This window comes from Physella acuta, unplaced genomic scaffold (genome assembly GCF_028476545.2).
Source record: "Physella acuta isolate Inbredline_101_S28 unplaced genomic scaffold, ASM2847654v3 ptg000442l, whole genome shotgun sequence".
Taxonomy (NCBI): Eukaryota; Metazoa; Mollusca; class Gastropoda; family Physidae; genus Physella; species Physella acuta.
Genome location: NW_026731961.1, coordinates 536,594 through 563,661, shown reverse-complemented (window position 1 = coordinate 563,661; position 27,068 = coordinate 536,594). Strand labels below are relative to the sequence as shown.

The window sequence follows — 27,068 nt, the reverse complement described above, 5'->3', positions numbered from 1 at the left end:
CGGTTTAGCAGATAAATATCTTTATGAGATCATAAGCTACTGATTAGGTTTTAAGCGCACATAATTTTAGTCGTGTGTGGTTTCGTCTTCATTAGTTTTAAGTTATATGATATCTCCTTTCATAGACACATCGTGAGGTTTATGACGTAGTGTTGTGAACATTTCTAACAATAAAATAAATAATGGCTGGTTGAATGTGTTTAAAAATAGAACGTTACCAAGTACATGTGGACACAAGACAATGTAACCCGGCATTACCTACCTTCTCAGTAAGAGCAGTCTGTATCTAAGTCAACAGGTAACACATGCCTGGGGATAAGGTAACACCATAAACCACGGCACCCTGGGGATGGGGTAACACCATGAACCACGGCACCCTAGGGATGGGGTAACACCATGAACCACGGCACCCTGGGGATGGAGTACCACCATGAACCACGGCACCCTGGGGATGGGGTAACACCATGAACCACGGCACCCTGGGGATGGGGTAACACCATGAACCACGGCACCCTGGGGATGGGGTAATACCATGAACCACGGCACCCTGGGGATGGGGTAACACCATGAACCACGGCACCCTAGGGATGGGGTAACACCATGAACCACGGCACCCTGGGGATGGGGTAACACCATGAACCACGGCACCCTAGGGATGGGGTAACACCATGAACCACTTCACCCTAGGGATGGGGTAACACCATGAACCACGGCACCCTAGGGATGGGGTAACACCATGAACCACGGCACCCTGGTGATGGAGTACCACCATGAACCACGGCACACTGGGGATGGGGTAACACCATGAACCACGGCACCCTGGGGATGGGGTAACACCATAAACCACGGCACCCTGGGGATGGGGTAACACCATGAACCACGGCACCCTGGGGATGGGGTAACACCATGAACCACGGCACCCTAGGGATGGGGTAACACCATGAACCACGGCACCCTGGGGATGGGGTAACACCATGAACCACGGCACCCTAGGGATGGGGTAACACCATGAACCACGGCACCCTAGGGATGGGTTAACACCATGAACCACGGCACCCTAGGGATGGGGTAACACCATGAACCACGGCACCCTAGGGATGGGGTAACACCATGAACCACGGCACCCTGGTGATGGAGTACCACCATGAACCACGGCACACTGGGGATGGGGTAACACCATGAACCACGGCACCCTGGGGATGGGGTCACACCATGAAACACGGCACCAGGTCTCACACTACCTGGTTACGTCATTCAATGTGTTTTTAACCTACTCATATAATGTATGCAATTGTACAGTAGGTAAACACTTTTGTACTAGATTATAGGTAAAAAGAAAATGCAACGTGTACCATATTTTACTTAGAATTAAGAGACATTAGCTTTATTATAAAAATCGTTGTTTACTTACTTACTTAATCCTCATCACTCCCAGTGGAGTATAAGGCAGCAACAAATCTCAGCCATTCCACTCTATCTTGGGCGAGCTACTTTAATCCATGCTAGGTCTTGCCAGTAGTCTGCACTTCCTCTTCCATCTCTCTCATGTTCCCAGTGGCCTTCCTCTCTTTCGCTTTCCAGGCGGAGTCCACTTCAGCACCATGTTTGGGAGCCTTCTTTTGTTCATGCGTAGGACATGGCCCAGCCATCTCCATCTCCTCATTCGAACTTCTGAAACAATATCGTTTATTCTTGTTCTCCGTCGTATTTCCTTGTTAGGGACTTTGTCGTCCCACTTTATTCTGAGGATACGTTCGAGGGATCTTCTTTCTTGTTTTTTTTTTCCATGACTCAAGAATCGTTGTTTAAGTAGTGCACATTTTTTGTTATTTCTGGATCCCAAAGTAAATGTAATGTTGATGACAATGTTATGTACAGCATGCATGTTGCTGGGAGCCAAAGTGGCATGCGTCCTTCAGTTATCATTTATTTACTAAAGATAATGTGGTGAGTTTACATTTCCCTGGGTACCGATGCTGGTTAAAATATATTCTCGCCTCACCCCCTCCCCTTCCGAAATAAACAATACACGTAATTAGCAGATGTTGTTCTTCGTGTATGAAGGTTAGGGAAGGTTGTTATATAAAGCGCGAGGTTGGTATATTGTCCAGGTTTCTCATCTGTCCATTTTGTTTTTATTTTATACAAACATGTTTTTAAAAGTTGGTAATTTTGATCTTTGATGTTGTGGCCAGGGATGATGTCACATGGTGCGGATATGACAATAAGGATATTTTATTAACATTTTTCTCGTTATGGTATATTAATTGTCACTATACAATCTTAATGACTTGAACAATTAACAGGGTCCGTGGAAGCTTAATTAAAATATATGTCCCATTTTATATGGATCCAAAATTTACGTCTCGATAATTAAACCACATTACTTTAATATTTTTATCATATTTAAGGATTAAGCTTTAATATAAAAATAATGTGTAACGTTGTAAAATACATTTTAATTAAATAATATTAACACACTTTTTTTTAAAAGGTCAAGTTTGCATTTAATTTTTTTTTTCTTTTGAAAGTCGTCTCCATTTATAAAAATTGTATAAAAACAAAAAAAAAAAAACTTCACAAGGGAAAGACAGAATAAAGTGGACAGCATACAAAGGTTAGGATCCGAGTCACATTAGGACATAGAGGCCAGTAGTGAAACAACTTCAATACGTCCACTGAATGCAATGGCGTAGCCAGGATCGTCTCATGGAGGGGAGGGTTCAAATTTTTTCCAGCATTACATATATATATATATATATATATATATATATATATATATATATATATATATATATATATATATATATATATATATATATATATATAATGGCTTTACTAAGATGTAAAATAAATTGAAAGTACTCTGAAAGTACTCTGAAGAAATAAGAAAAAAACACAATGTTGGCCGACAAAATAAAATAATTTATCACTCTAAATAAATAAACCAAAAAAAGACACACACAATGAACGCAACACAATCTTTTTGTAATCCTTTTAAAAAACAATTTGAAATAATGATTAAGATAAACGAACTAGGGGAAATAATCACTCTCTTAATATAAATATGTATATTTCTACAAATTTAATTGCAAATATAAAAACATATCACTAATTACTTTAGTAAGTAGTAAAAAACTTTACTTTATTCGTTTTTACAAACATAATTTGTCTACAATCAGAATTTAATATATTGTCATCATAAATGCTAAAATCTTACGGTATAATTTAAGTTTTTTAAATTAGAGTTGGTATAAAAGCATGCTTTTCAGTTTTTATTAAACGTAATCCCAATACGTGGAAGATTTTAAATAATAGCCTACATGTAACTAATCCATGTGTCGGCAACCTGCGGCTCGCGAGCCGCATGTGGCTCTTTTGATATCAAGATGCGGCTCTCCAGCTCCTTGAAAAAATACTAATAATCTCAATAAAAAAATAAAATATTTGAAAAAAAAATGTTAGTGGCTCTTTTAAACCAGGGAAATGTTGAAAATTGGAACTTTTGGCTCTTCCGCTTCAAAAGGTTGTCGACCCCTGATCTAAACCATTGGACTTACAGTTGAGATCACACATTTTCTAATTAGCTAATGTTTTTGGTGTTCTTTAAAGATATTTTTTTTAAATAATGATAACGTATGGGTTGGATCAATGAATTGCACACACACACCTATTTACTGGTAATTGCAAAAATAATATTTAAATAGTTTTACCTGTTTCAAAAGCTATTATTCTGGCAGCAAGATACTTTGGTACGTCATTACGCTGTTCCCCAAATGTACCAACAGATCAGCTTTGTGTGGATTGGGAGAAGGGGTCAACTTCATTCACCTCTGTCCGGTCACCTTAGGTCAGTTATCCTACCCAGCGTATACCTAGGTGTGTCCCGTTTTAGGTGGTGAAGTGTGGTTTTTAGATGATGGTTCTAAACATACATATACAATTTTACATATATACTGATTCAGAAATAGATTTAAGTAAGGAACAGTGGTATTATGTAACCCATCCCCCCCCCCCAACCTCTGCCTACGCCACTGACTGAATGTCATGTTTGTCTTGTCAGTGTGTCGTGTTTAGAAAATAAGTTGAGTAGCATCATAGTCACTCTAGACAAAATGTATTACTTCCCCTATGTATTAGGGGAAAACAAAATAAGGGATACAACTTATAAAATATGATATCTAAAAATAAATAAATAAGTAATTAGTACAATTTGCCAAAACAAATATATTATTGTATGAAGTTAGTAAAAAAAATGTAATGCCAACTGAAGTAAAGTATAGTTTATATTTTTTTGATAAACACATTTAATACAATGTTTTAAATCTGAAAAATATAAACTTTAGCACTATTTTAAGATGAATTATTTTATAAAGGTAGTACTGATATAACTAGCATTTTAATTGATTTGTAATGACAAATTTTGGCTCCCTTTGAAAAGGGACAAATTAAAATTAAAAAAAAAATTGGTATTTTTAGGATTATTGTGAGGCAATTTTCTGTAATGTTATTGTAGGGAGACCCTTTATTTTACTTCTTTTGTATACACAATTTTATAAAACTCAAGCGAATTAATTTAGTGAACTTTCAAAATAAAACAAGAATTTAAAACAGGTAAAAAAACCGGGAGTGATCTCCCCTAAACTTTCTCGAATATTCTAATATAACACTACGTGGGATGTCAACTCGGAATATAGACATGATTTTTGTTTACTTAAACTTTTAAAAATAGAATAAAATCTAGTAGAAAAAAAAATGCGCACTAAGCTAGCACCAAAACCAAATATGCGTAATAGTGCGCAATATTATTAGTACTTTAAAAATTTACATTAGTTTTTTGAGAAATCGGAAGTAGCGTAAATTACTACTTCCGTTCAACGGAAATTACTCAAAATTTAACAGAAGGTAGAGAATTAGATCTTTTACTAACATGTGAAATTTCATTTATCTATCTGAAATAGTACTCAAGTTATAGGCTTTTGAAAAATTCAAAGTAGAAAAAGTACCACTTCCGGTTGTCGGAAATCGCTCAAAAGTTGATACGGATCTACGATTTTGATATAATACTTATATATGAAATTTCATCAACCTAGCTGTAACGGTACTCAAGTTATCGTGTTTACACACGGACACACAGACACACAGACACACAGACACACACACACACACAGAGACATACGGACAAGATTGCAAAATTATGTTTTTCCGTATCAGTGAGGTGTAAAACGTCGAGATTTGTAAAAATCTCGATTTTTTTTTTTGCACGATTACAATACTTTCTCTATACTACGTATATACCAGAAAGTAAAAACATTTTTTTTTTAAATAAATCACAATGTCCAACAGTAATATCGAGTTTCTCAACCTTTATCTTATAGATCTATATCGTTTTCACTCAGAATAACCATTTACTTATTTTTTTAAAAAAAGTTAAATGCTCTTTAAGTAAAAGCTAACTACAGGAAAATCCCTTTATTAAATCTATATCTCTTACAGAAGGGACAGAATTTTACAATGCAAGGGAAATAACTTAAGGGGATATGCTATTTTTTTCAATTTTTTACAGTTTAAGATCTAAAGCCTTTTGAATACTTTTATCATATTTGGCATATAAAAGTAAGTGTTAAACAGCAAAAAAAAAAAGGTCGAGAACAATTTTGGTTGTCATGGAAACCCAAAAAAACCTCCGCCATTTTGAATTTGTCGGTACTTTTAAAAATACTAAGGCTTTTTTATTTATGCACCTATAGCAATCAAATTTAAACTGCTTATATTTCAGTATATATTAAAACTTTTGTCACGACAACTTTTTGAAATAATTTTTAGTAAGATTTTTACAAGGTCTAAAAAATCGTACCCTTTTTAGTATTCAAAAGTTTCAAAATTTGCATATTAATTACCAAATACTTTTTTTCTATGAAAGCAATCACAATTCCCTCGTAACAAAAGTTGTATTTTTGCATTAAGAACAATTACTGAAAATATGGTTGGCATTGTTTAATAAATAAATAAACCGGGAGTGATCTCCCCTAAACTTTCTCGAATATTCTTATATACAATAACAGGGGATGGGAACTCGGGCTATAGACATGATTTTTAATCCATTTTAAATACTTAAAGTTTTAAAAATAGAATAAAATCTCGTAGACAAATTAATTGCACACCAAGTGAACGCGAAATAAAAAAGCGCATAATAGTGCGCAATATTATTATTACTTTTAAAATTTACATTAGTTTTTTGAGAAATCGGAAGTAGCGTAAAGTACTACTTCCAGTCAACGGAAATGACTCAAAATTTAATAGAAGGTAGAGAATTAGATCTTTTACTTACGTATGAACTTTCATTTATCTATCTGAAATAGTACTCAAGTTATAGGCTTTTGAAAAATTCAAAGTAGGAAAAGTACCACTTCCGGTTATCGGAAATCGCTCAAAAGTTGAAACGGATCTACGATTTTGATAAAATACTTATATATGAAATTTCATCAACCTAGCTGTAACGGTACTCAAGTTATCGTGTTTACACACGGACACACACACACACACACACACACACACACACACAGACACACAGACACACAGACATACGGACAAGATTGCAAAATTATGTTTTTCCGTATCAGTGAGATGCAAAACGTCGAGATTTGCAAAAATCTCGATTTTTTTTTTTTGCACGATTACAAGACTTTCTCTATACTTCGTATATACGAGAAAGTAAAAAGTAGTAGGCTTTTTAGTGTTAAAAACATGCAAACTGAGAAAAACAGCCAAAAGTAACGAAAACTAGGTCAGGAAAGTACCATATCTGTGTAAACTGCAAAGCCGATTGTAAGCTTTGGGTGTTTCCGATATGTAGGAAATTAAGTTTATTAGATACATGAGAAATACAGCTTTCCAATGATGTCAAATACAATATAATGACGGATATAAAACTTTTCATAGAGAGCTAGTAAGATTCGGAAAAATTGATTATTTTTTAATTAATAGGGTCATAAAAATCGTAATTCAAACACATAAAATATTATTTTTTTCTCTTTAAAGTTATTATTTTCTTTATACGAAAATGGACAAAGTATCCAAAAGTGCAAGAAACCAATCATGACGAAAAACAAGAAATTTTGTGATTTTTTTCCGCGCATATCCCCTTAACAAAATAGCTCAAACAAATATTTTGCGGACAGAAAGAGAGAGAGAGAGAGAGAGAGAGTAGTGCGCACATGGGCTTTTATATATTAGGATTGTTATGCCCAATATTCGACGCATCCATTAATGAATTTCGTCCGGTTTTGTTACAAATATTTACATCACATCCACTTTCAATTAATAATCCTGCAATCTTGTCATGGCCGTTTTGAGAGGCCAGATTAAATGTATTCCATCCATTATAATTGACAGCATTTACATCACAGCCGCTATTAATTAACAGATGTACAACTTTGTCATGTCCATTTGCGGCAGCAAATATTAAAGCGTTCCATCCATCTTTGTCGACAGCATTAACATTACTGCCGCTATTAATTAACATCTGTACAACTTTGTCATGTCCATTTGCGGCAGCAAATATTAAAGCGTTCCATTCATCTTTGTCGACAGCATTAACATTACTGCCTGCTGTAAGCAATAGCTTTGCCGTCCCCTCATGTCCTCTACCTGAGGCTAGCATTAGAGCAGTGGTTCCATTCTTATTAGCAGCATTTACAGCACAGCCGCTCTTTATTAAAAGTAGTACAACAGTTTCATGTCAATTTTTAGAGGCTAGAATTAATGCACAGTTTCCATCCTTTTCATCAGCACTTACATTAGCTCCACCTTTAATTAACTGTTGTACAACTTTGTCGTGCCCATTTGTGGCAGCCCAGACTATTGCATTCCACCCATAGCTGTTAACAGCATTAATATAGCTACCTTCTATAAGCAACAGCTTTACTATTTCCTTATGTCCTCTACCTGAGGTCAGCATTAGAGCATTGTTTCCTTGGTTATTAGAAGCATTTACATCACATCCATTGTCTATTAAAAGCTCAACAACATCGGTGTGACCATTCTGAGAAGCCAACATTAAGGCATTCAATCCATTATTGCCTACAGCATTAAGATCATAGCCGACTTTTTTTAAAAGTTGTGCAACGTTGACATGAACAATCTCAGGAGGTAACAGTAGTGCATTCCCTCTAGCTTGTATAACAACATAATTTAAACTAAGCCATCTATCAATTATCTTTTTTAAAGTTGAACAATGCCCATGTTCAGCAGCGAACAGTAGGGCATCAATTGTAGATTCATCATTGTAATCATCATTCTGTTTACTATTACTGTTTACTTTTCCATCTTGAAACGCAATTGGTGAATTATTTAAAGCATTAATACTAACGGTATTTAACACCGTTTTATTGTCTTCTGTGTAGTGATCATTCATTTTTATGAAGATATTTTGTTTCTATTGTATAAGGAAAATACAAGAAGGACTTCTTCGTGCTCTGGAATGTAAAACAAGATGTAAATATTAGGCAATTAGAAAATTTCTAGCAACATAATATAACTATAATTAATTTTTAACTGTTTTAATGAGGATTAACGACAAATCTCATTTTATTCAAAACCAGAGTTTCTTCCAGGCATCTCTCCGAAAATTTTTTACCGCCCCCCCCCCCCCCGAACGAAATGAAATTTATATAATTTATATAGAAAATATATACTTTTAACAGTGTCCGCCCCCCCCCCCCCCCCCAAAGAAAGTTTATCGCCCCCCGAAGATTTCAAGTGCCCCCCCGGAGAAAAAAGTCTGGAAGAAACACTGTTCAAAACCTCAAAAATAGAATAGCTTAAATATACAATCTTAATTAAGGTTGATAAAATGTTAATAATAACTCTTATCCTTATCATTCTGTACATTCTTTTAGTGATTTCAATGTTTATTGTAATGTCCGATTCTACGTTACTAAAATATAAATTAATACACTATTAAAGTAAAATTATTTGAATAATAGTCGTGTGCAACTCATTAAACTTTAACCGGTTTTCTTTCAAAAACCTTTGCTAACTTTACCTCATTAATATATTTTCCGAAGATGTAGTGGTAGTTTTAGATGAAAAAAAACAACAATACGCATTAATTTTTGTGTCACGAATTTCTTGTAGGTAATATCTTACATATTCCGCCACCAAGCCTAAGATACAAATGTCTAAGATACCTTCAAATTAGGAAGTTATTTTAAAAACATGACAATTTGAAATTACTGTTTGCAAAACGCTATCGATACTTTGTCTTCCCAACAAAATATATTTTTTCCCTACAGAATATCAACATTTATTACGTTAAAACAGAGCTATACTAATCGGTAGCAACGAATTCACTTTTATTTGTTTATAAAGTCATAAGTTATAAGCCTACACCACAAAAACTCCTAAATCACAGGAATGGAAAGGGCCTGTATATAATCTCAACTGAACCGGTTATATCCTGTATTCTCGTGTTTTATAAAATGAGCTTCGTGTTTCTTGTGTCTGCTGTGTTCGTCTGACATATCGGTTTACAGTGCTTGGTTTTCCCAAAATGATAACCTTCCGTCAAGTAGAATGTGTTAGGGTGTGCATGTCGAACCAAGTGGTGCAAATAGTCTGTGTACTGTAGCATGACCGTACGACGTCTGTGTACTGTAGCATGACCGTACGACGTCTGTGTACTGTAGCATGACCGTACGACGTCTGTGTACTGTAGCATGACCGTACGACGTCTGTGTACTGTAGCATGACCGTACGACGTCTGTGTACTGTAGCATGACCGTACGACGTCTGTGTACTGTAGCATGACCGTACGACGTCTGTGTACTGTAGCATGACCGTACGACGTCTGTGTACTGTAGCATGACCGTACGACGTCTGTGTACTGTAGCATGACCGTACGACGTCTGTGTACTGTAGCATGACCGTACGACGTCTGTGTACTGTAGCATGACCGTACGACGTCTGTGTACTGTAGCATGACCGTACGACGTCTGTGTACTGTAGCATGACCGTACGACGTCTGTGTACTGTAGCATGACCGTACGACGTCTGTGTACTGTAGCATGACCGTACGACGTATGTGTACTGTAGCATGACCGTACGACGTCTGTGTACTGTAGCATGACCGTACGACGTCTGTGTACTGTAGCATGACCGTACGACGTCTGTGTACTGTAGCATGACCGTACGACGTCTGTGTACTGTAGCATGACCGTACGACGTCTGTGTACTGTAGCATGACCGTACGACGTCTGTGTACTGTAGCATGACCGTACGACGTCTGTGTACTGTAGCATGACCGTACGACGTCTGTGTACTGTAGCATGACCGTACGACGTCTGTGTACTGTAGCATGACCGTACGACGTATGTGTACTGTAGCATGACCGTACGACGTCTGTGTACTGTAGCATGACCGTACGACGTCTGTGTACTGTAGCATGACCGTACGACGTCTGTGTACTGTAGCATGACCGTACGACGTCTGTGTACTGTAGCATGACCGTACGACGTCTGTGTACTGTAGCATGACCGTACGACGTATGTGTACTGTAGCATGACCGTACGACGTATGTGTACTGTAGCATGACCAGACGACGTCTGTGTACTGTAGCGTGACCGTACGACGACTGTGTACTGTAGTATGACCGTACGACATTTGTGTACTGTAGCATGACCGTACGACGTTTGTGTACTGTAGCATGACCGTACGACGTTTGTGTACTGTAGCATGACCGTACGACGTCTGTGTACTGTAGCGTGACCGTACGACGTCTGTCTATGTTAATGTTTATGACGTCAACGAGTGTAATTAGAGAATCGACTGGGTCGAGTTGCAGCTAATGTGTTGTGGAGCTGTCTATAAGGAGGACAAATACAATGACACGGGGAGGAAGCGGTGGACCGTAAACGCAAATTGTGGTGGTAGGAGAGGCGAAAGACAAATGTGGTCTGAGAATACGTGTTATATACTGGAGAACAGGTATCTGAGTTGATTAAAGAGACATTTTGTTAATTCAAGCTCAATGTTGTCAATTCAGCTCCTGTTGAGTTCCCAGAAACAATAAAACAGACCCTAACCGCTCCTATACTTAAGACAAAGTGAATTAGTGAACTAAAATGTTCACACTAAATACATTCTACATATAACTGCAATAGAGATTCACAAAGTCAGTTGATATCTACATAACGTGGCATACAGAATATCCATTTAACGTGTTATAACTTCTAAAAATAAAATGGAATTATTCTGTTCACTGAACCGTTATATCCTTCTTGCTTGCTGGTAAAATACAAGACTGTGTTTTTCTTGTGAGTCTATTCAAATGTAGCGTGAATTCTATACTATAAAATAAAAAGGACTGTAATTGTTTGATGCGTAAATGAGTAATGTACGCAGAGAGGGGTGGGGGGGGGGGGGGAGTGACCCCTATATTGGAGATTAGTTACATTAAATATAAAACAAGTTCCGCAACACAAAATCATCAACAGCAGGCAGATTACTGAAACTACGTTTAAGTCATTGTAAGGGTTATTTTTTGCTACACGGAATAATTCAATTCAAGCGTAAAGAATTTTCAAGGAGCGTACAAGAAATCAATATCACGTTTAAATCAATACCTATCATTCAAATAGTGCTACATGCAGCTATATTAATAATGGACGGTAGATAAATATCTTGACTGTTAATTGTGAACCCTTTAAAGCTATCATATATATACTTATATTTATCACACACACACATGTATATATATATATATATATATATATATATATATATATATATATATATATATATATATATATATATATATATATATATATATATATATATATATATATAATTATCATATGCATTTTTCCTTTGGTGAGGGTGACACCATGAGTTACCGCACCGGGTGGCACCCGACCTAGCGACGCCACTGGAAGTAATGTATTTTAATAAATTTTCAGTGTTGAACTATATAAAGACTAAAATCAGTTTTAAAAACTTAAATACGCCTTTCTTAACTGACAAACCGTCTAAGCCTTCAGACTAATCATACTTTGTTTAGATGAATCAGAGAATCATTAAGACAATACAATATTTGTGAATGATATTTCCATGATTTCTTTTCTATAAAAGCTGCTTGAACAAAGTGTACAAAAACAAACACCACTTGTTTTATTTGGGAAGGGGGAGGGGGGGGTGAGGCATAAAACATCACTTCCACTGTGTAAAACCACTAAATGTATAGCAAGCGGGGTATTTTCTAAATTAACGTGTGTGTACATATAAGCACAATTTTAATCATAACTAATTTATTTTACTTGATTTGTATTTGTAAGTGTCCAATAAAAAGTGTTAAGTAAATTAAAATATATGCTTTTGTCTGTGTGTTTTTCTATTCGTGTTATTATTATTTTTTTTTATTTTTTTTTTTGTCACTGGAAAGATCAATTTTTTCTTTTTATTTCTAGCGGTGCTGAAACTATTTTTAAATGTCTTTCAGAAACCTTGCACAATAAGTCATTTTTTTTTTGGTCTGCTTCCTAAGGGTGGAGCCTAAAGTGGGTCGTCCCACCGACCCACTCGGAACTCCCCTATGCCGGACCAAACATTTTATATCATTCTATAAATAGGAGCGGGTAATATGTCTGAACATATACCAAGAGGCTAAATACATTTTTCACCACATAGTCAGGTTGTTGTCACGTCAAGTTGGCTTGCCTATTGCCTAGTGTTGTATTGCCTAATCTATACAGATGGCTTGCCTATTGCCTAGTGTTGTACTACCTAATCTATACAGATGACTTGCCTATTTCCTAATGTTGTATTGCCTAATCTATACAGATGACTTGCCTATTGCCTAATGTTGTACTATCTAATCTATACAGATGACTTGCCTATTGCCTAATGTTGTTCTACCTAATCTATACAGATGACTTGCCTATTGCCTAATATTGCACTACCTAATCTATACAGATGACTTGCCTATTGCCTAATGTTGCACTAACTAATCTATACGGATGACTATGTTTTAAATGTGGAACTATTTGATTACGTTACCTGCCCGTTCATAATAACATTTGAAAAACGAGGTAATTTATTAGGTTTATTACCAGTTTAATATAATGATTGGTACTGGCTGTAACGATGCCATATTAGTGGAAATAATATTTTCTGTAGGCCAACCAGAACAAGCCTTCGCCGTTTTGAAGGTTAACAAAGGGGAAAACTGGACATTGGATTGTTGGTCTGTCGTCCACACAACTTGGTGGTTGACATAGAGGGTGATACACACACCCTCCTCACCCAGCTCAATGGTTGACATAGAGGGTGATACATACACCTTCCTCACCCAGCTCAATGGAAGGTGGACAGTTTGCTCCCTATGTTATATAAGCAAACACGGTCATGTTGCCTGTAGAAATGTGTTCATCTGTGATAGTGACAATACAATTAGAGATTAAGATAGCAACTACATGGCGGTATTACAGCGTGAAGTAGATTATGCATTGCGATACATAAGAACAATCCACATAGCTATAGCTATTAATATACCAAGTGTGTGTTTTTATTTTCCCTTTTAAAAGGAAGCCATAAATTTTTACTTAGAGAAAAAATGAATGATAATTTCTGTTAACATGAAATGTTTATATAGTATTCATTTTTTATTAAAGTTTTAGTTTTATATTTTATGCTATAACAATTAATTTTAACATCTATGTTAAAGTTTAAGTGAATGATCAAAATTTAATCAGTAATGATATGTGTAAAAAGTTTTCTTACACATTTGAAAAGTATATTGAGTATTATATTAATTAGTTGTGCATGTATTTCTGATAAATTACTGCAATGAGTTGTTTCCCCTGTTTAAAAAAAATATTTTTTAAAAATAATATTTACAAAGGGGAAGTAATACGTTTTGAGCTGGCCAAGCAAAGTTGTGCTGGCCGCTGCATTAAAAAAAAAAAACGTTAGAGATGAGATTATTGTTGATTAAACAAATTAAACCTGGTCTTTGCTGTTACTGATTTCAACTGATGAAAACTGGATCGAGTTCGAACCCTTGGGCAAATGAAGCTCGACAGCTAGGGACATTAATTGTTCTTGGACTGCTGCCATGTAGTTTGTTTTGGGGGATCATACATAAATGGCGTCACGCTTTTTTTTGGACGATTTTTACCCCCCCCCCCCCCCCTCCGTCACAAATCGTCACAAAAAGCCAGACCCCCACACTTTAAAATGACGTCACACCTCAGCCTACCCCCCCCCCCCCCCCCCTAAAAATTGCTGTTTGATTTTTCTTAAAACATCGATATTTTCTCAAAATATTGTCGGATTCTGTCAACATAGAGTGTTTAATCAATTTTTATTACAATTTATAAAAACAGTTTTCTAAAATTCGTTTTCCAGCATTGTTTTTTGCTTTTTTTATAATGCAAAAGTGTGACATCACACCCTCTGAACGCTATCTACCCCCCCCCCCCTCCCACTCATCACACACCGTTACAAAATTACTGACCCTTCTCCTCCCTACGAGTGTGACGTCATAAATAGACGACCCCTTGATTGGACAAAGGCTATGGAAACAAATCCAATATAAAAGCAGGCTGAAATCGGAGTCAATGGTCTCAATGGCGCATAACACGTTGTCTTAATTGTGTTGCCGGGAATTCCATCCTACACTAATAATTAAGAACGCAGATGCAGAAGAAGAAATAACATATACATGTTTCTATCAAGTTTTGGGGGATTTTCTGTAACAGGAAGTGGTGTAAGTTACCCGTTAAATGTCCATTAATGTCACGTGATGTGTCCACCTTGTGAGGCTTAAGATACATGATGCTTCGTAATACATCGTAATACATCGTAATACATCGTAATACATCGTAATAAATGGTAATACGTTATAGATACCCATTTTTTAAACTGTCGATACCGGATTCTACGTGTGAAGAAAATTAAGACAACTACAATTGTGTTATCAGGTTATACATTGTAACAATTATAACGTGGTTATAAACTGGCACAATCATAGCGTCGTTGTAAACTGCCAAAATGTTATAAATTGTAAAGTTGTAGCATTGTTATAAACTGTCAAAACTATAGCATCGTTGTAAACTATTAAAATTATAGCGTCGTTATAATCTGCCGTAAAAAGTTGTGTTTTTTTTTAATGACACATATGGATAAAGTTTAGTTTTAGAGCAGTGGTTCCCAAACTTTTTCGAGTGGTGACCTTCTTTTATAAAAAAATCGTGAAGATAAAGTAGAGTTTATGTGTTTCTCGACTACAGAATATTTAGAGATACCCGGTTAACTCTTATTAAAAAAAAAATCCTACACACACACCACTGTCAGTTGGGTACACTGAGACTCGTGTATTAGTTTAAAAAAAGGGGACGATATATTTGAAGTCGAATAAATTTCGACTAACTGAACAGAAAACCAAATACGTCTGCATAGCCTTAAGCGGGCAGTACACCCACACTCCCAAACCTAACGTTATTCGTCTGTGTCGTTTTAAAACACATGAACGGAAGTTAATAACGACGTTATAATTTAACAGTTTATAACGACGCTATAATTGTGACAGATTATAACGATCTTATAATTATTACAATGAATAACTTGATAAAAAATATAGTTGTCTTAGTTTTTCTCACTCATAGAAGCCGGCATAGACGGTAGATAAAATATGTATCTACACCGTATTAAATAATACTGTATTCCAATCGCGGGATGTTCTTATGCTACTTCTATACCTGGAATATATTTAAATCAACTAAGTACTCGAGTACCACGCGAAGACACGGGCAGAATACACATGTTAACCTGCAATATGATAAACTACATAGTGAAGGGCGGTTGACTAGGGGTCAATTCAAAGAACACGGACTTGAACTCATTCTGTCCCTTCAGCCATACCCTTTCACGACAGTACTGAAACCTTTTCCACTGAAATATTGACCTTTAAGCAGTTTAAAAGGTATCATACACTTTAGATAACCGCACGTCTTTTTACCTGTAAGTACATCAAAATTGTGATATTTTATAAATATCCAATGAATGCAGCAGTTTAAAACGAGGCCGTTATTGTTTACCGTTTTTTAAAACTTATTGAGCGAAAGGCCAGACGTATGTACAGTGGTTTAAACAACAGGCCCATCGACTCTATAGATATTATGACTATCGTCTAGAGTTTTTGTATTACGATACAGTACAGATCTTTAGCCTCACAAGGTGGACCCCATCACATGACATCAGTGGACGTTTAACCGGTAACTTACACCACTTCCAGTTACCGAAAATCTCCCAAAACTTGATAGAAACATATATATGAGCTAATACTTACACATCATTTGCTTAGTTGAAATAATGAATATTTAAGACAATGTTTAATATGTTTAGAAAATATTCACCTTTCTTTTCTTTATTTTTTTTAGCAGCGGCAAGTAGAAGTTAACTTGGCTGTACGAAATGCATTACTTCCCCTATGTTAATATTTTAATTTAAAAAATATAACAAGGGAGAAAATTTATTGCCATGGCTTGTCAGAAATATATGCATATGTAATTAATATAACATTCAATATACATTTTCAATTAGTAAAAAAAAATTATTTAGTCTTTTAAGTTTTTAATAAAACTTCTATTACTTTTTTCAACGGTTCATATTTGTGATAAAATATTTGTGACATTATAAATTACAAAAACAAGATCATTTTAAAAAAAAACAATAACAAAAAATAAATTTTGCACTTCACTGATTGTTGTGACATTAAAATTGATTTAAAAATATTTCTGGCTCCCTTGAAAAAGGGAAAATAAAACTGTTGGACCCTTTGAAAACCTTTAAATTTGCGAAGGTTTGTTCTGGTTGGCCTACACACATTTTTTTTACCACGAATGTTTTTGTTCAAGTGTCTTGTGTCCACTGTGTTAGCGTTAGAAAGTTGTATGATGGTACATAGGTTGGATTGTTTCCCCTCTTGTTGAGGGTTTTACGGAGCGCATTTATTCAGTTAAAACGATACATACTACTACTGGTCTAGATGAAAACGTAGTTAGAACCACTGAACAAGATGTGAGAAAGGATGAGGAATGTGTAACAATTAGTGGACAGCAATGGCGTCGTTTCAACCAGTAACAATCTTTATATTGCACTGGTATTAAACCTAATAAATTACCTCATTGTTCAAATTGTATTATGTACGGGCAGGTAACGTAATCAAATGGTTCCACGTTTAAAACATAGTCATCTGTATAGATAAGGTAGTACAGCAATAGGCAATAGTATAATATAAGTGTAGTATATTTCTTTATAGTAATTTAAATAGTAGTGTCTAATATTTGGGGGGAGACCCATGCTTTTCTTTACATTTATTTAAATATTATTGTATAATTTATTTTCTACTTTTTAGTGCATTATTACACAAAGGCTTGTTATTAAAACGTTTTTTTATTTACTTTTTTGTCTGTGTGTTTTTCTAGTTGTGTTATTGTTATTATTCTATTTATTATTATTATTATTATTATTATTATTATTATTATTATTATTATTATTATTATTATTATTATTATTATTATTATTATTTATTATTATATCTCCTCACCCAGCTCAATGGTTGACATAGAGGGTGATACACACACCCTCCTCAATGGTTGACATAGAGGGTGATACACACACCCTCCTCAATGGTTGACATAGAGGGTGATACAAACACCCTCCTCACCCAGCTCAATGGTTGACATAGAGGGTGATACAAACACCCTCTTCGCCCAGCTCAATGAAAGGTGGACAGTTTGCTCCCTATGTTATATAAGCAAACACGGTCATGTTGCCTGTAGAAATGTGTTCATCTGTGATAGTGACAATACAATTAGAGATTAAGATAGCAACTACGTGAAGGTCTTAGAGCAGGTACAGTCAGGTTAATTACATAAGAACCATCCAAAAAAAACTTTAATTAAACGGAATTTATATTTTTAATTATCCCTTCCAAAAGGGAGCCAGAAATAATCCTGCATTAAAGTTTAAGAATGATTAAGCAACGAGCAATTTTATAGTTATAGTGTAACTTTTGAAATAAAGCTAGTGCTTCTTACAATATAATTTAACCTTTATTTTTTAATATGTATGCAAAAGCTTAAAGATTAAACATAAATCAATAACAACATTTTAAACGTCAAAATATTATTTTTTAAAGAAAGATATTTGTATAGAGTATTTAATTAATTACTTATTTAGTAGTTATGGTAAACAACTACCATAAGTTTTCTCCCTTACTGGTTTTTCTTCATATTTACATGAGGCGGAGTAACACTTTTTCTAGAGATCAAAATTTTCAAACAAATGAAACATTGTTTTAAATATTATCGATCTCAAATCAACAAAGTTTGTTTAGATTGAATGCATAGGCGTCTTGAAATTTAAAAAAAAAAAATTTAACTGAACACTATTGTTTAGACTGAATGCTTAGAAGGTTTGTAAGTAAGCAATCATTTTTTTTCAATAAGAAGGCAGTTAGGTGGACGAATTATTTTTGTTGATATTTATTAGCTCATATCCGTGTTTCTACCAAGTTATGGGACCTGACTGTCTATGTGGGTAATGTAGTAGAGCTCATCTGTCTCTTTGATCTCAGCTGTTGAAGGGATAATTTAACCAGCTCTGCGATGATCCGTCTTTACGTTGACATTGTCTAGCATAATTCAGGTACCCAACAGACAGAGCTGAGTAGACTCCGACCTACCGAGTCATACACGGAATCCAAACTCGAGATTTTTCTGTTATCAGTTACAATCTAGAATTTAAAAAAGAAATTATTAATACATTATTTCCCCTGCAAATAAAAACAAGAAAAAAAATCTACATGGGAGGTAATTTCGTTTTGTCACCGCCTCCGAGAAGTAACTCGCTTGTATCACCCCATTTTTCTCTAAAGCTTTGTTGGAAAGTGAGTGTCGAGGTTTTATGTATCATAAAACACGAGCCGACCCGCGGCGTATCATATGCCGCTATTTAGTTGTTTTATTTTTTCCTTTTCAGTAATTCATAATTTGTGAATTCGACAGTACTAATGCTGCCACTGAATATATTTGTTTTAAAACACTATTAATAGATAGTTTAGGACGATAACCCCCCCCCCCCCCCCACTCCTTTCCCCTACCCCACCCCAACCCCCAGCCCCGTGAAAGCAGCCTCCTCTTTGTTACCTCCCCTAAGTTTAAAATCGTTTAAAACTAAATTATCTGCCCCTATTAGCCGTCATTAAACCCGGCTCTACGATTGGAAACATTTAGCGTGAACCACAGCTCACCAGACCATGTAGGGGTTGGGGTGGTAGGGAGCGCGCTTACAGCTTGGTGTTTTCTATGGTCTCCAAGAAAAGAATTACATATACAGATTTACAAAACCCTGTGTGAACAAAATATTTTTTTTAAGTGTTATTAAAAATGGTATTTTCAAAGAAACAGTTAAACTAAAACAATATTTTAAATAAATACTTACTTTTTTTGGATATTTTAATAACCAGGCGTGGCCAAGGCGGTAGAGCGCTTGGATGCAAACCCGAAAGTCTCGAGTTCAAATCCGTGTCCATGTCAGCAGAACGTACTGACCACACCCTCACTTCTTATACCAAAGTGAAGAAACATATAAACTCTTCTTCATCTGCCCAATAGATCGATGCATCTAAAGTTGAGTCTTTACTTTATATCAACAATTGTATACATACAATAGGTCTACAGATTTGGATCTAACCACAAGAAATCTCAGTCCTCCACAGTTTAGTCGCTAAAACACAATTTCTTGAGGAGAGTTTATTCTTCCGTGTCTACGTATTGTTAACTGCTAATTGCTTTATACACGTTTTTTTTTGTTTGTAAAAAACAAACTTATTTCTTAACATGTTTTCATACATCATATGCATAGATTAGATACATTTTCTACGTATTAGTATCTGCTACCGTAGTACAGACACCACGGATACTGAGCCAGCCTAATGTCATGTGAGAGTGTGACGCTCTACACTAGCCACACCACGTCTTGATGCTAAACGTCAGGTAATGTAAACACAGATGTTATATTTGATAGGAACATGTGCTCAAAGTTTTCTTAATAAATGGTTACCTTATAGTCTCCAATGTTGGACTCACCAACACTTACATATAACATGGTGGACTCACCAACACTTACATATAACATGTTGGACTCACCAACACTTACATATAACATGTTGGACTCACCAACACTTACATATAACATGGTGGACTCACCAACACTTACACATAACATGTTGGACTCACCAACACTTACATATAACATGTTGGACTCACCAATACTTACATATAACATGTTGGACTCACCAACACTTACATATAACATGTTGGTCTCACCAACACTTGCATATAACATGTTGGGCTCATCAACACTTAAATATAACATATTTGACCAGAGGCGTAGCGAGGGGGGGGGGGGACACATGTCTCCGGGCGTCGACCTTAGGGGTGCGCCAAATTGAGAGTTTGAGGGGGGGGGGGGGTGCAAACCAAAAGTTCGAGGGGGGGTGCAAATCGAAAGTTTGAGAGGGGGGATGCAAATGAAATGTTCGAGGGGGGGTGCAAATCGATAGTTTGTCCCCGGGCGCCGGGAAGGGTCGCTACGCTTCTGTATTGGACTCACCAAGGGTTATTTTCTAAGAAATAATATTTAATTCTTACTTTCACTTACAGCTCCGATTTAAAATTATTTATCAAGTTCAGTTGACTCCTTCTCAACCCCAAGAACATTAATTTGCTTCTGGTTATTTCTGGATCTTAGTTTGTCAACTTTACATGGTTAAAAAATTGCTAGAATTAAAAAAAAAAAACTTTTACTTCAAATAGGCGAATGATTAAATTAAAAAATTAATACAAACATGACTCGATATGTATATTATGCAGTACATTATGTTTTTTTTTTAATATTTCACCAATTTAATTTACGTCATTGTATAGAAATCACTACACCGTGCAGTAATATCGAATATATTAACATTGATATATATATATATATATATATATATATATATATATATATATATATATATATATATATATATATATATATATATATATATATATATATATGTATATATATATATATATATATATATATATATATATATATATATATATATATATATATATGTATATATATATATATATATATATGTATATATATATATATATATATATATATATATATATATATATATATATATATATATATATATATATATATATATATATATATATATATATATATATATATATATATATATATATATAATATTATCACACAGAATAAAAAAACAAGAATCATTTACTTTATTTAAATTATAGTTATTCAAGAAAGTAAAAACGATACATAACTACACGGCGATTCATGTATTCATTACAGAAGGTACACACATCTTAATTCAAGGGAAATAATTTAACAAAATAACTTTAAAAAATAAGAATCGAAAAAACTTGGAACAAAATTCACCATATATTTTACTGTTTAACATATTAAAGGTTTACATTTAAAAAGTTTTTTTCTTCAAATGAGTCTAGAATTAGAATTCTAACAATTCCAGCTTTTATCTTATTTTTACTTAGCATCGGACACTATAACTTTTTAGAAAGAATCTTTATATAGATAATGTTAAAAATCATTTAAAGTATCCTCTATATATAGTCCTCTTTCAATCTTTGGCTCCCGATAGAAAAGGGACAAACATAATCAACTAAAACAAAGATTGGTCACCTGCTGCTCGAGAGCCACATGCGGCTTATTTGATTTCAAGTTGTGGCTCTCCAGCTCCTTGCACAGATATTACGAATTATGTTATTTAATTTACAAAGCTCATAAAAAATATGATACTGTAAATTAATTAAAACACTCATTAGAGAACAATGAGAGTAGGTGAGGAAGAACGTATACGGACAGCTGATGACCGCTTGGGCACCAGGCCCAGCCCCACGGTCGTGCTGTGACCAGCCCCATGGAAACAATTCCATGCTGAGGCAAATATACTCTATTGAGTCTTACCGCACATATATATATATATATATATATATATATATATATATATATATATATATATATAACAAGCAGGGATAGAGAATATTGTAGAGATACTTTACCAGCTGGGACGTACAAAGTTACAGGCAGTTAAAACAGTTGAAGTTGTCGGCTTGTACAGTGGTCAGAATATGGAGCTACTGTTTGTTATCTCGTAGTATACAAACACACAGGCAACATGGGTGAAACATAAACAATACAGACAGGTAACACATAACACGAGGGTTGAACATGAACAATACAGACAGGTAACATATAGCACGAGGGTTGAACATGAGCAATACAGACAGGTAACATAACACGAGGGTTGAACATTTTTAGTTCAATATTCGGTATTTGATTAGGATGAGGTAAATAAAGTTGATTTGTTATTTAAAATAAATAGCTTTAAATATGAAATAATATTTATTCATATATACAAACATAGACATGTTTCGCCAAAATAGAAAAATTAGTAATCAAATAATATTTTATTCTAGGACTATCTCAATCCACTTTAGAAGCTTTTAATTTTTATTTTATTTTTTCTTTACGGATATAACCGGCTCAGGAGATATCTCCCATTAGCCAGTCAGGCCTCAACACGTCAAGCTTGGATATTGGTTTGAATAACTTGCATCGTTCGCTTCTATCCTTTGGTTCTCACATGGCTTATCTTCTATCCCATAGAACGCCGAAAAAAAGTTTGAAAGAAACACTGTCTAATAAGTGATTGAATCATAGCGACCAAAAGTAGGAAACGGGTTTTAATTATAGAAGTAGTGGCTTACTGTAGTCTATGGGATCTACAAATGCGACCAGTGTTTCTTTCCGAATTTTTTAATTCCCGGATTGGGAGGGGGACACTTAAATTTTTCAGTGGAGGTAGAGGGGCGGAATGAAGGGTGAGGAAAATCGTCTTTTACAAGCTACTGATAGTGTTTGGAAGCAAATTATATTCAATCGCAGCATTGGTAGTGTTGAATTTAAAAAAAAAATTGAATTGCTTTAAAAAAACACCATCAACTGAAGATTGCACTCAACATTTAATGGTGTTTTCCCATTCCTGGGACCCACAATATTAGAAGAAACAGAACATTAGCGAATCATTGGTACCGCGGCATTTAACACGAATGCTGTAAAAAATATGTAATAAAACTCGTATTGTTCTTCTTGTGAGTTATATATATATATATATATATATATATATATATATATATATATATATATATATATATATATATATATATATATATTCAATTTATGTTTACGTAAAAATTATATATTTTTCGCATTACTAAAAACATAAATTCATTTATAAGATTAAATTAACAAAATAATGAATTAATGGTCCTCATTCGTGTTTGTACATGTTATTCTATTAATGTTAAATTTATCAACTTGTATAAAATCTCTACCATATTATGTGTTTGTTCTATTCAAGTAGGGTAGGTAATGGCTATTGCATCTAGCATTTAAGTAGTATGGGTTGAGGCCAGAATAGATCAAAGAGTTAGAAAAACAGAATACTGAAAGATGGATCTGAAATAAATTTAAAAATCATACATCCTTCTAGTAGGTAGTAATTTTTAGACCTAACAATTTTGAAAATAAAAAACACCATGCAATCTTTTTTACAACTTACTCTGGAACAACGATATAGTAGTTTCAGAGTATCGGGTTTGGTGATAAGGTATCGAATAATGATTGGCTGCAGTCTTGTAGCGATAGGTTAAGTTTTTGTTGGTTGGGAGTAGGACTTGAAGAGGTGAGATGGTATCGTTGTGTTGAAAAGGTGGATAGTTTTGAGTAATCGTGGGTTGTGTAATCATAGAGTATCGAGTTGATCTTATATTTTAGTTTAAAATAGTTTTTTATCATAACCGAGAGGTGCGTAATTGTGAGCTGAGAGTTTAGGTCGGTCCAATAGGTTAGTTGAATAGAGTTTTTGAGTAATCGTGAGTTCACTAATCGTTATCGTGTAGTCAAGTTGAGCGTTGAGAAAAAAATGTCGAGATTATTGTTTGCAGTTCGAGAAAAGAAAGATGGGTACATATATGTAAACTATAGTTGTCAATAAGGTAGTGGACTAAACGTAACATATTACCTCACATAATTTGATCTTTAAACTCATAGCTTACTTACTAAGCGCTTAAGCAATCAGTCTAAAATACCTTTGTTCATTTGAGATAGAGAATATTTGAGACAGTGCTTTATTTGTTTACACTGTGTTTATCTTTTGGCATTTTTTTTAAGAGGCGGCTAATACAAGATGGTCTGGCCTGGAAAAAAATAGTTACTTCCCCTATGTAAATATGAAGAAAAAACGTGGAAAGGAGAAAATCCATGGCGATTGTTTACCATAAAAAATAAATATGTATTTAATATAAAACTCTATATAAATAACTAATTTGTTTCAAATTTTTATGAATATTAGTTTTTTAATTTGATTTTTGGTTATATATTTCACTTTTTTGCATAGTCGTTTTAAATAATGATAACAGTAAATAACAAGAAACACTAGCTTTGTTTTAAAATTTATTATATAAAAAGCATTGTTCTCATCCAACCTTTAATGAGCCTGTGGTGCAAAGCTTTTTAGCCCGTTATAATGTATTAAAAAATGTATAAAACAAAAGTTATAATATATTATACTTACAAATGAGGCCAGCAAGGATAGCAGAGTCCTTATAATCCTCATTGGGAGGAGGGTGCAATGTTGCCACTGCAACACAGACAGGCACCTGCCTAAAATGTGTGAGCATTTAGGACTCGCGCTCTTGACGGCATCCAGCTAGTAGATGGACAGTACAGGGCAGGGGTCGGCAACCTTTTGAAGCGGAAGAGCCAAAAGTTACAATTTTCAAAATGTCCCTGGTTTTAAAGAGCCACTAACATTTTTTTAATTCAAATATTTTTTTTATTAAGATTATTAGTATTTGTTCAAGGAGCTGGAGAGCCGCATCCTGATATCTAAAGAGCCGCATGCGGCTCGCGAGCCACAGGTTGCCGACCCCTGGTACAGGGCAATTGAGCCTTGGGATGCAAATGATAAAGAAGAAGTTAGGGAGCATCTAAGTAACAATAGACATTTCTTAAAGCATTGGGACGGTTATGATGTTGACGGAGAAAGACAAAATGAAATGCTTAGAGAAGCAAGGCTTAGAGAGGTAGAAGATGCCTTTGGAGTAAATGGCCAAACTGAAACACATCTTACTACTGCAGCATCACAGCAAGTTAACGAAAGCGTTACAGAAACCACCATAGAGGCCGAAGCCATGGAGACAATAGCGACCAGATAGTCCATAGTAACAGGGTCTCAAAAAGATGGGGATCAAGAAAATTTGGAGGCAGTCGACGAAACAATAAATTATATTCTTCAAGATAACACTAGTTCAGAAAACATAACGAAACCTCCAAAGGAAATTAAAAGCTCACAAAGTATATCAGCAACAAAGGTATCATGTCAACTGTCATATAGTCAAGCAATCAGTTCAAGTAATAAACAACTACCTACAGTAAAGCCACCTCAAAGGGTCGTGACCAGGGCCCAACGGGATAGCAAACCAGCGGCTGGAAAGTTTGGCGTTAAAAGACCACCACCATCCAGCCCTCCAGAAACAGATGTTCGAAAGAAAACCCCAAACAATTCATGCTAACTCTGGCAACATTGAACATCAGAGGGGCTAGGGACAAAACACATTATATAAACAACATAATAAATAAACACAATATTGACATCCTACTTTTACAGGAAACTAACATTGGAACTACAGAAGAAGCGAATAAACTAGATGCATATATCAGTATTAAAAACTCACTGCACTGTACTGGTTTCAACTGCAGAGGATCCAGTATACTTTGTTCATCAGACAAACACAAAATTAAAAGTACATTCACGGATAAACAGGGCAGAATAGCTTGCATCACATTGAATATTGACAAAACAGAAATAATAATCATCAATGTATACGCCCCAACACAAAGACAAGAACAAAAACATTACTATCACACGCTTAATGACCTTATAAATACCGAATACAAAAACAAGACGATACTTTTAGCAGGTGACTTTAATATGGTCCTTGACGATACATACCTAATAGGGCAAGATGACAGGAAAACGAAAAGGCTAAAACACGATAAAGAACAAATTAATACATTAAACAATATAATAAAAACGACAAGCTTAAAAGACACCTACAAGAATACACATCTAAATTTCACTGAAACAACACACTACAACAGAACACATCATAGCGCGGCTAGGCTAGACAGAATATATATGAAAGTATAACGGTAAACAAAGTAAAACACCTCGCTCAAACACTTACATTTACAGACCACAAAATAGTTAAATCCATTTAAGATGGTTTGCTGATAAAAAGAACTAATACAAAACGTCTAATTACAATCTTATTTTTAAACCTAAAATGCAAGTGTGTAATTCAAAGGTGATTTAATGGATTTTTTTTTTCACAGTCGTTTTGGGTTGAGTGGGTTTGAGCTTTTAAGTATAGCTGAAATAAATGTTTTAATTATTATAAGCTGCAGGTATGTTATGTCGAGTACAATTAGACACAACTGATCAAACATTCTTCCTTGTATGTATATCTGTGTCTGTTGCAATCCTCTCACACCTGTCTTTTTAAAATTATTATTTGTCCCGTTGAGGGATCCAAAATTTTGATAAATAATTTTAAATATCATACATTTTGAGATGCTATTGAAATATATATAACCAATTAAAAGTTAATATTAAAGTTTTTATCATCGGAAATAAATTAAGATGAAATTAATAACTATTTGAAAAGAAATAAATTACACATAATATCGATTAAATCAAAATTGATACAAATAATGTTTTGTGTGAAGAGCGACAATTGGTATACTTTGTAATTTACTTTTTTTTACAAGTTTATTTTGTAAAAATAGCAAATTGTAAGCTGATAGTCTCCCCTGTAAAAACAAACAAAATATTAAAGGGA

General features: G+C 34.7%; 1 protein-coding gene across 1 annotated transcript; it reads right to left on the bottom strand.

The window, feature by feature from the left end:
• Positions 1-1,502: 1,502 nt before the first annotated feature.
• On the bottom strand, positions 1,503-8,416 carry LOC131943113 (ankyrin repeat domain-containing protein 29-like). The gene is made up of 3 exons (XM_059303137.1): positions 7,799-8,416; positions 7,524-7,711; positions 1,503-1,671 (listed from the first exon to the last, which is right to left on the bottom strand). Exons 1-3 carry the CDS (start codon positions 8,414-8,416, stop codon positions 1,503-1,505), a joined length of 975 nt encoding a protein of 324 aa, XP_059159120.1.
• Positions 8,417-27,068: the final 18,652 nt, after the last annotated feature.

Coding starts and splice junctions, on each gene's coding strand:
- LOC131943113 (XM_059303137.1), bottom strand. CDS start 8,416: ATGAATGATCACTACACAGAAGACAATAAAACGGTGTTAAATACCGTT. Junction 7,712..7,798: donor TAATTAAAGGTGGAGCTAAT/GTAAGTGCTGAT, acceptor CTTTTAATAAAG/AGCGGCTGTGCTGTAAATGC. Junction 1,672..7,523: donor CATGACAAAGTTGTACAGAT/GTTAATTAATAG, acceptor ATATTGTTTCAG/AAGTTCGAATGAGGAGATGG.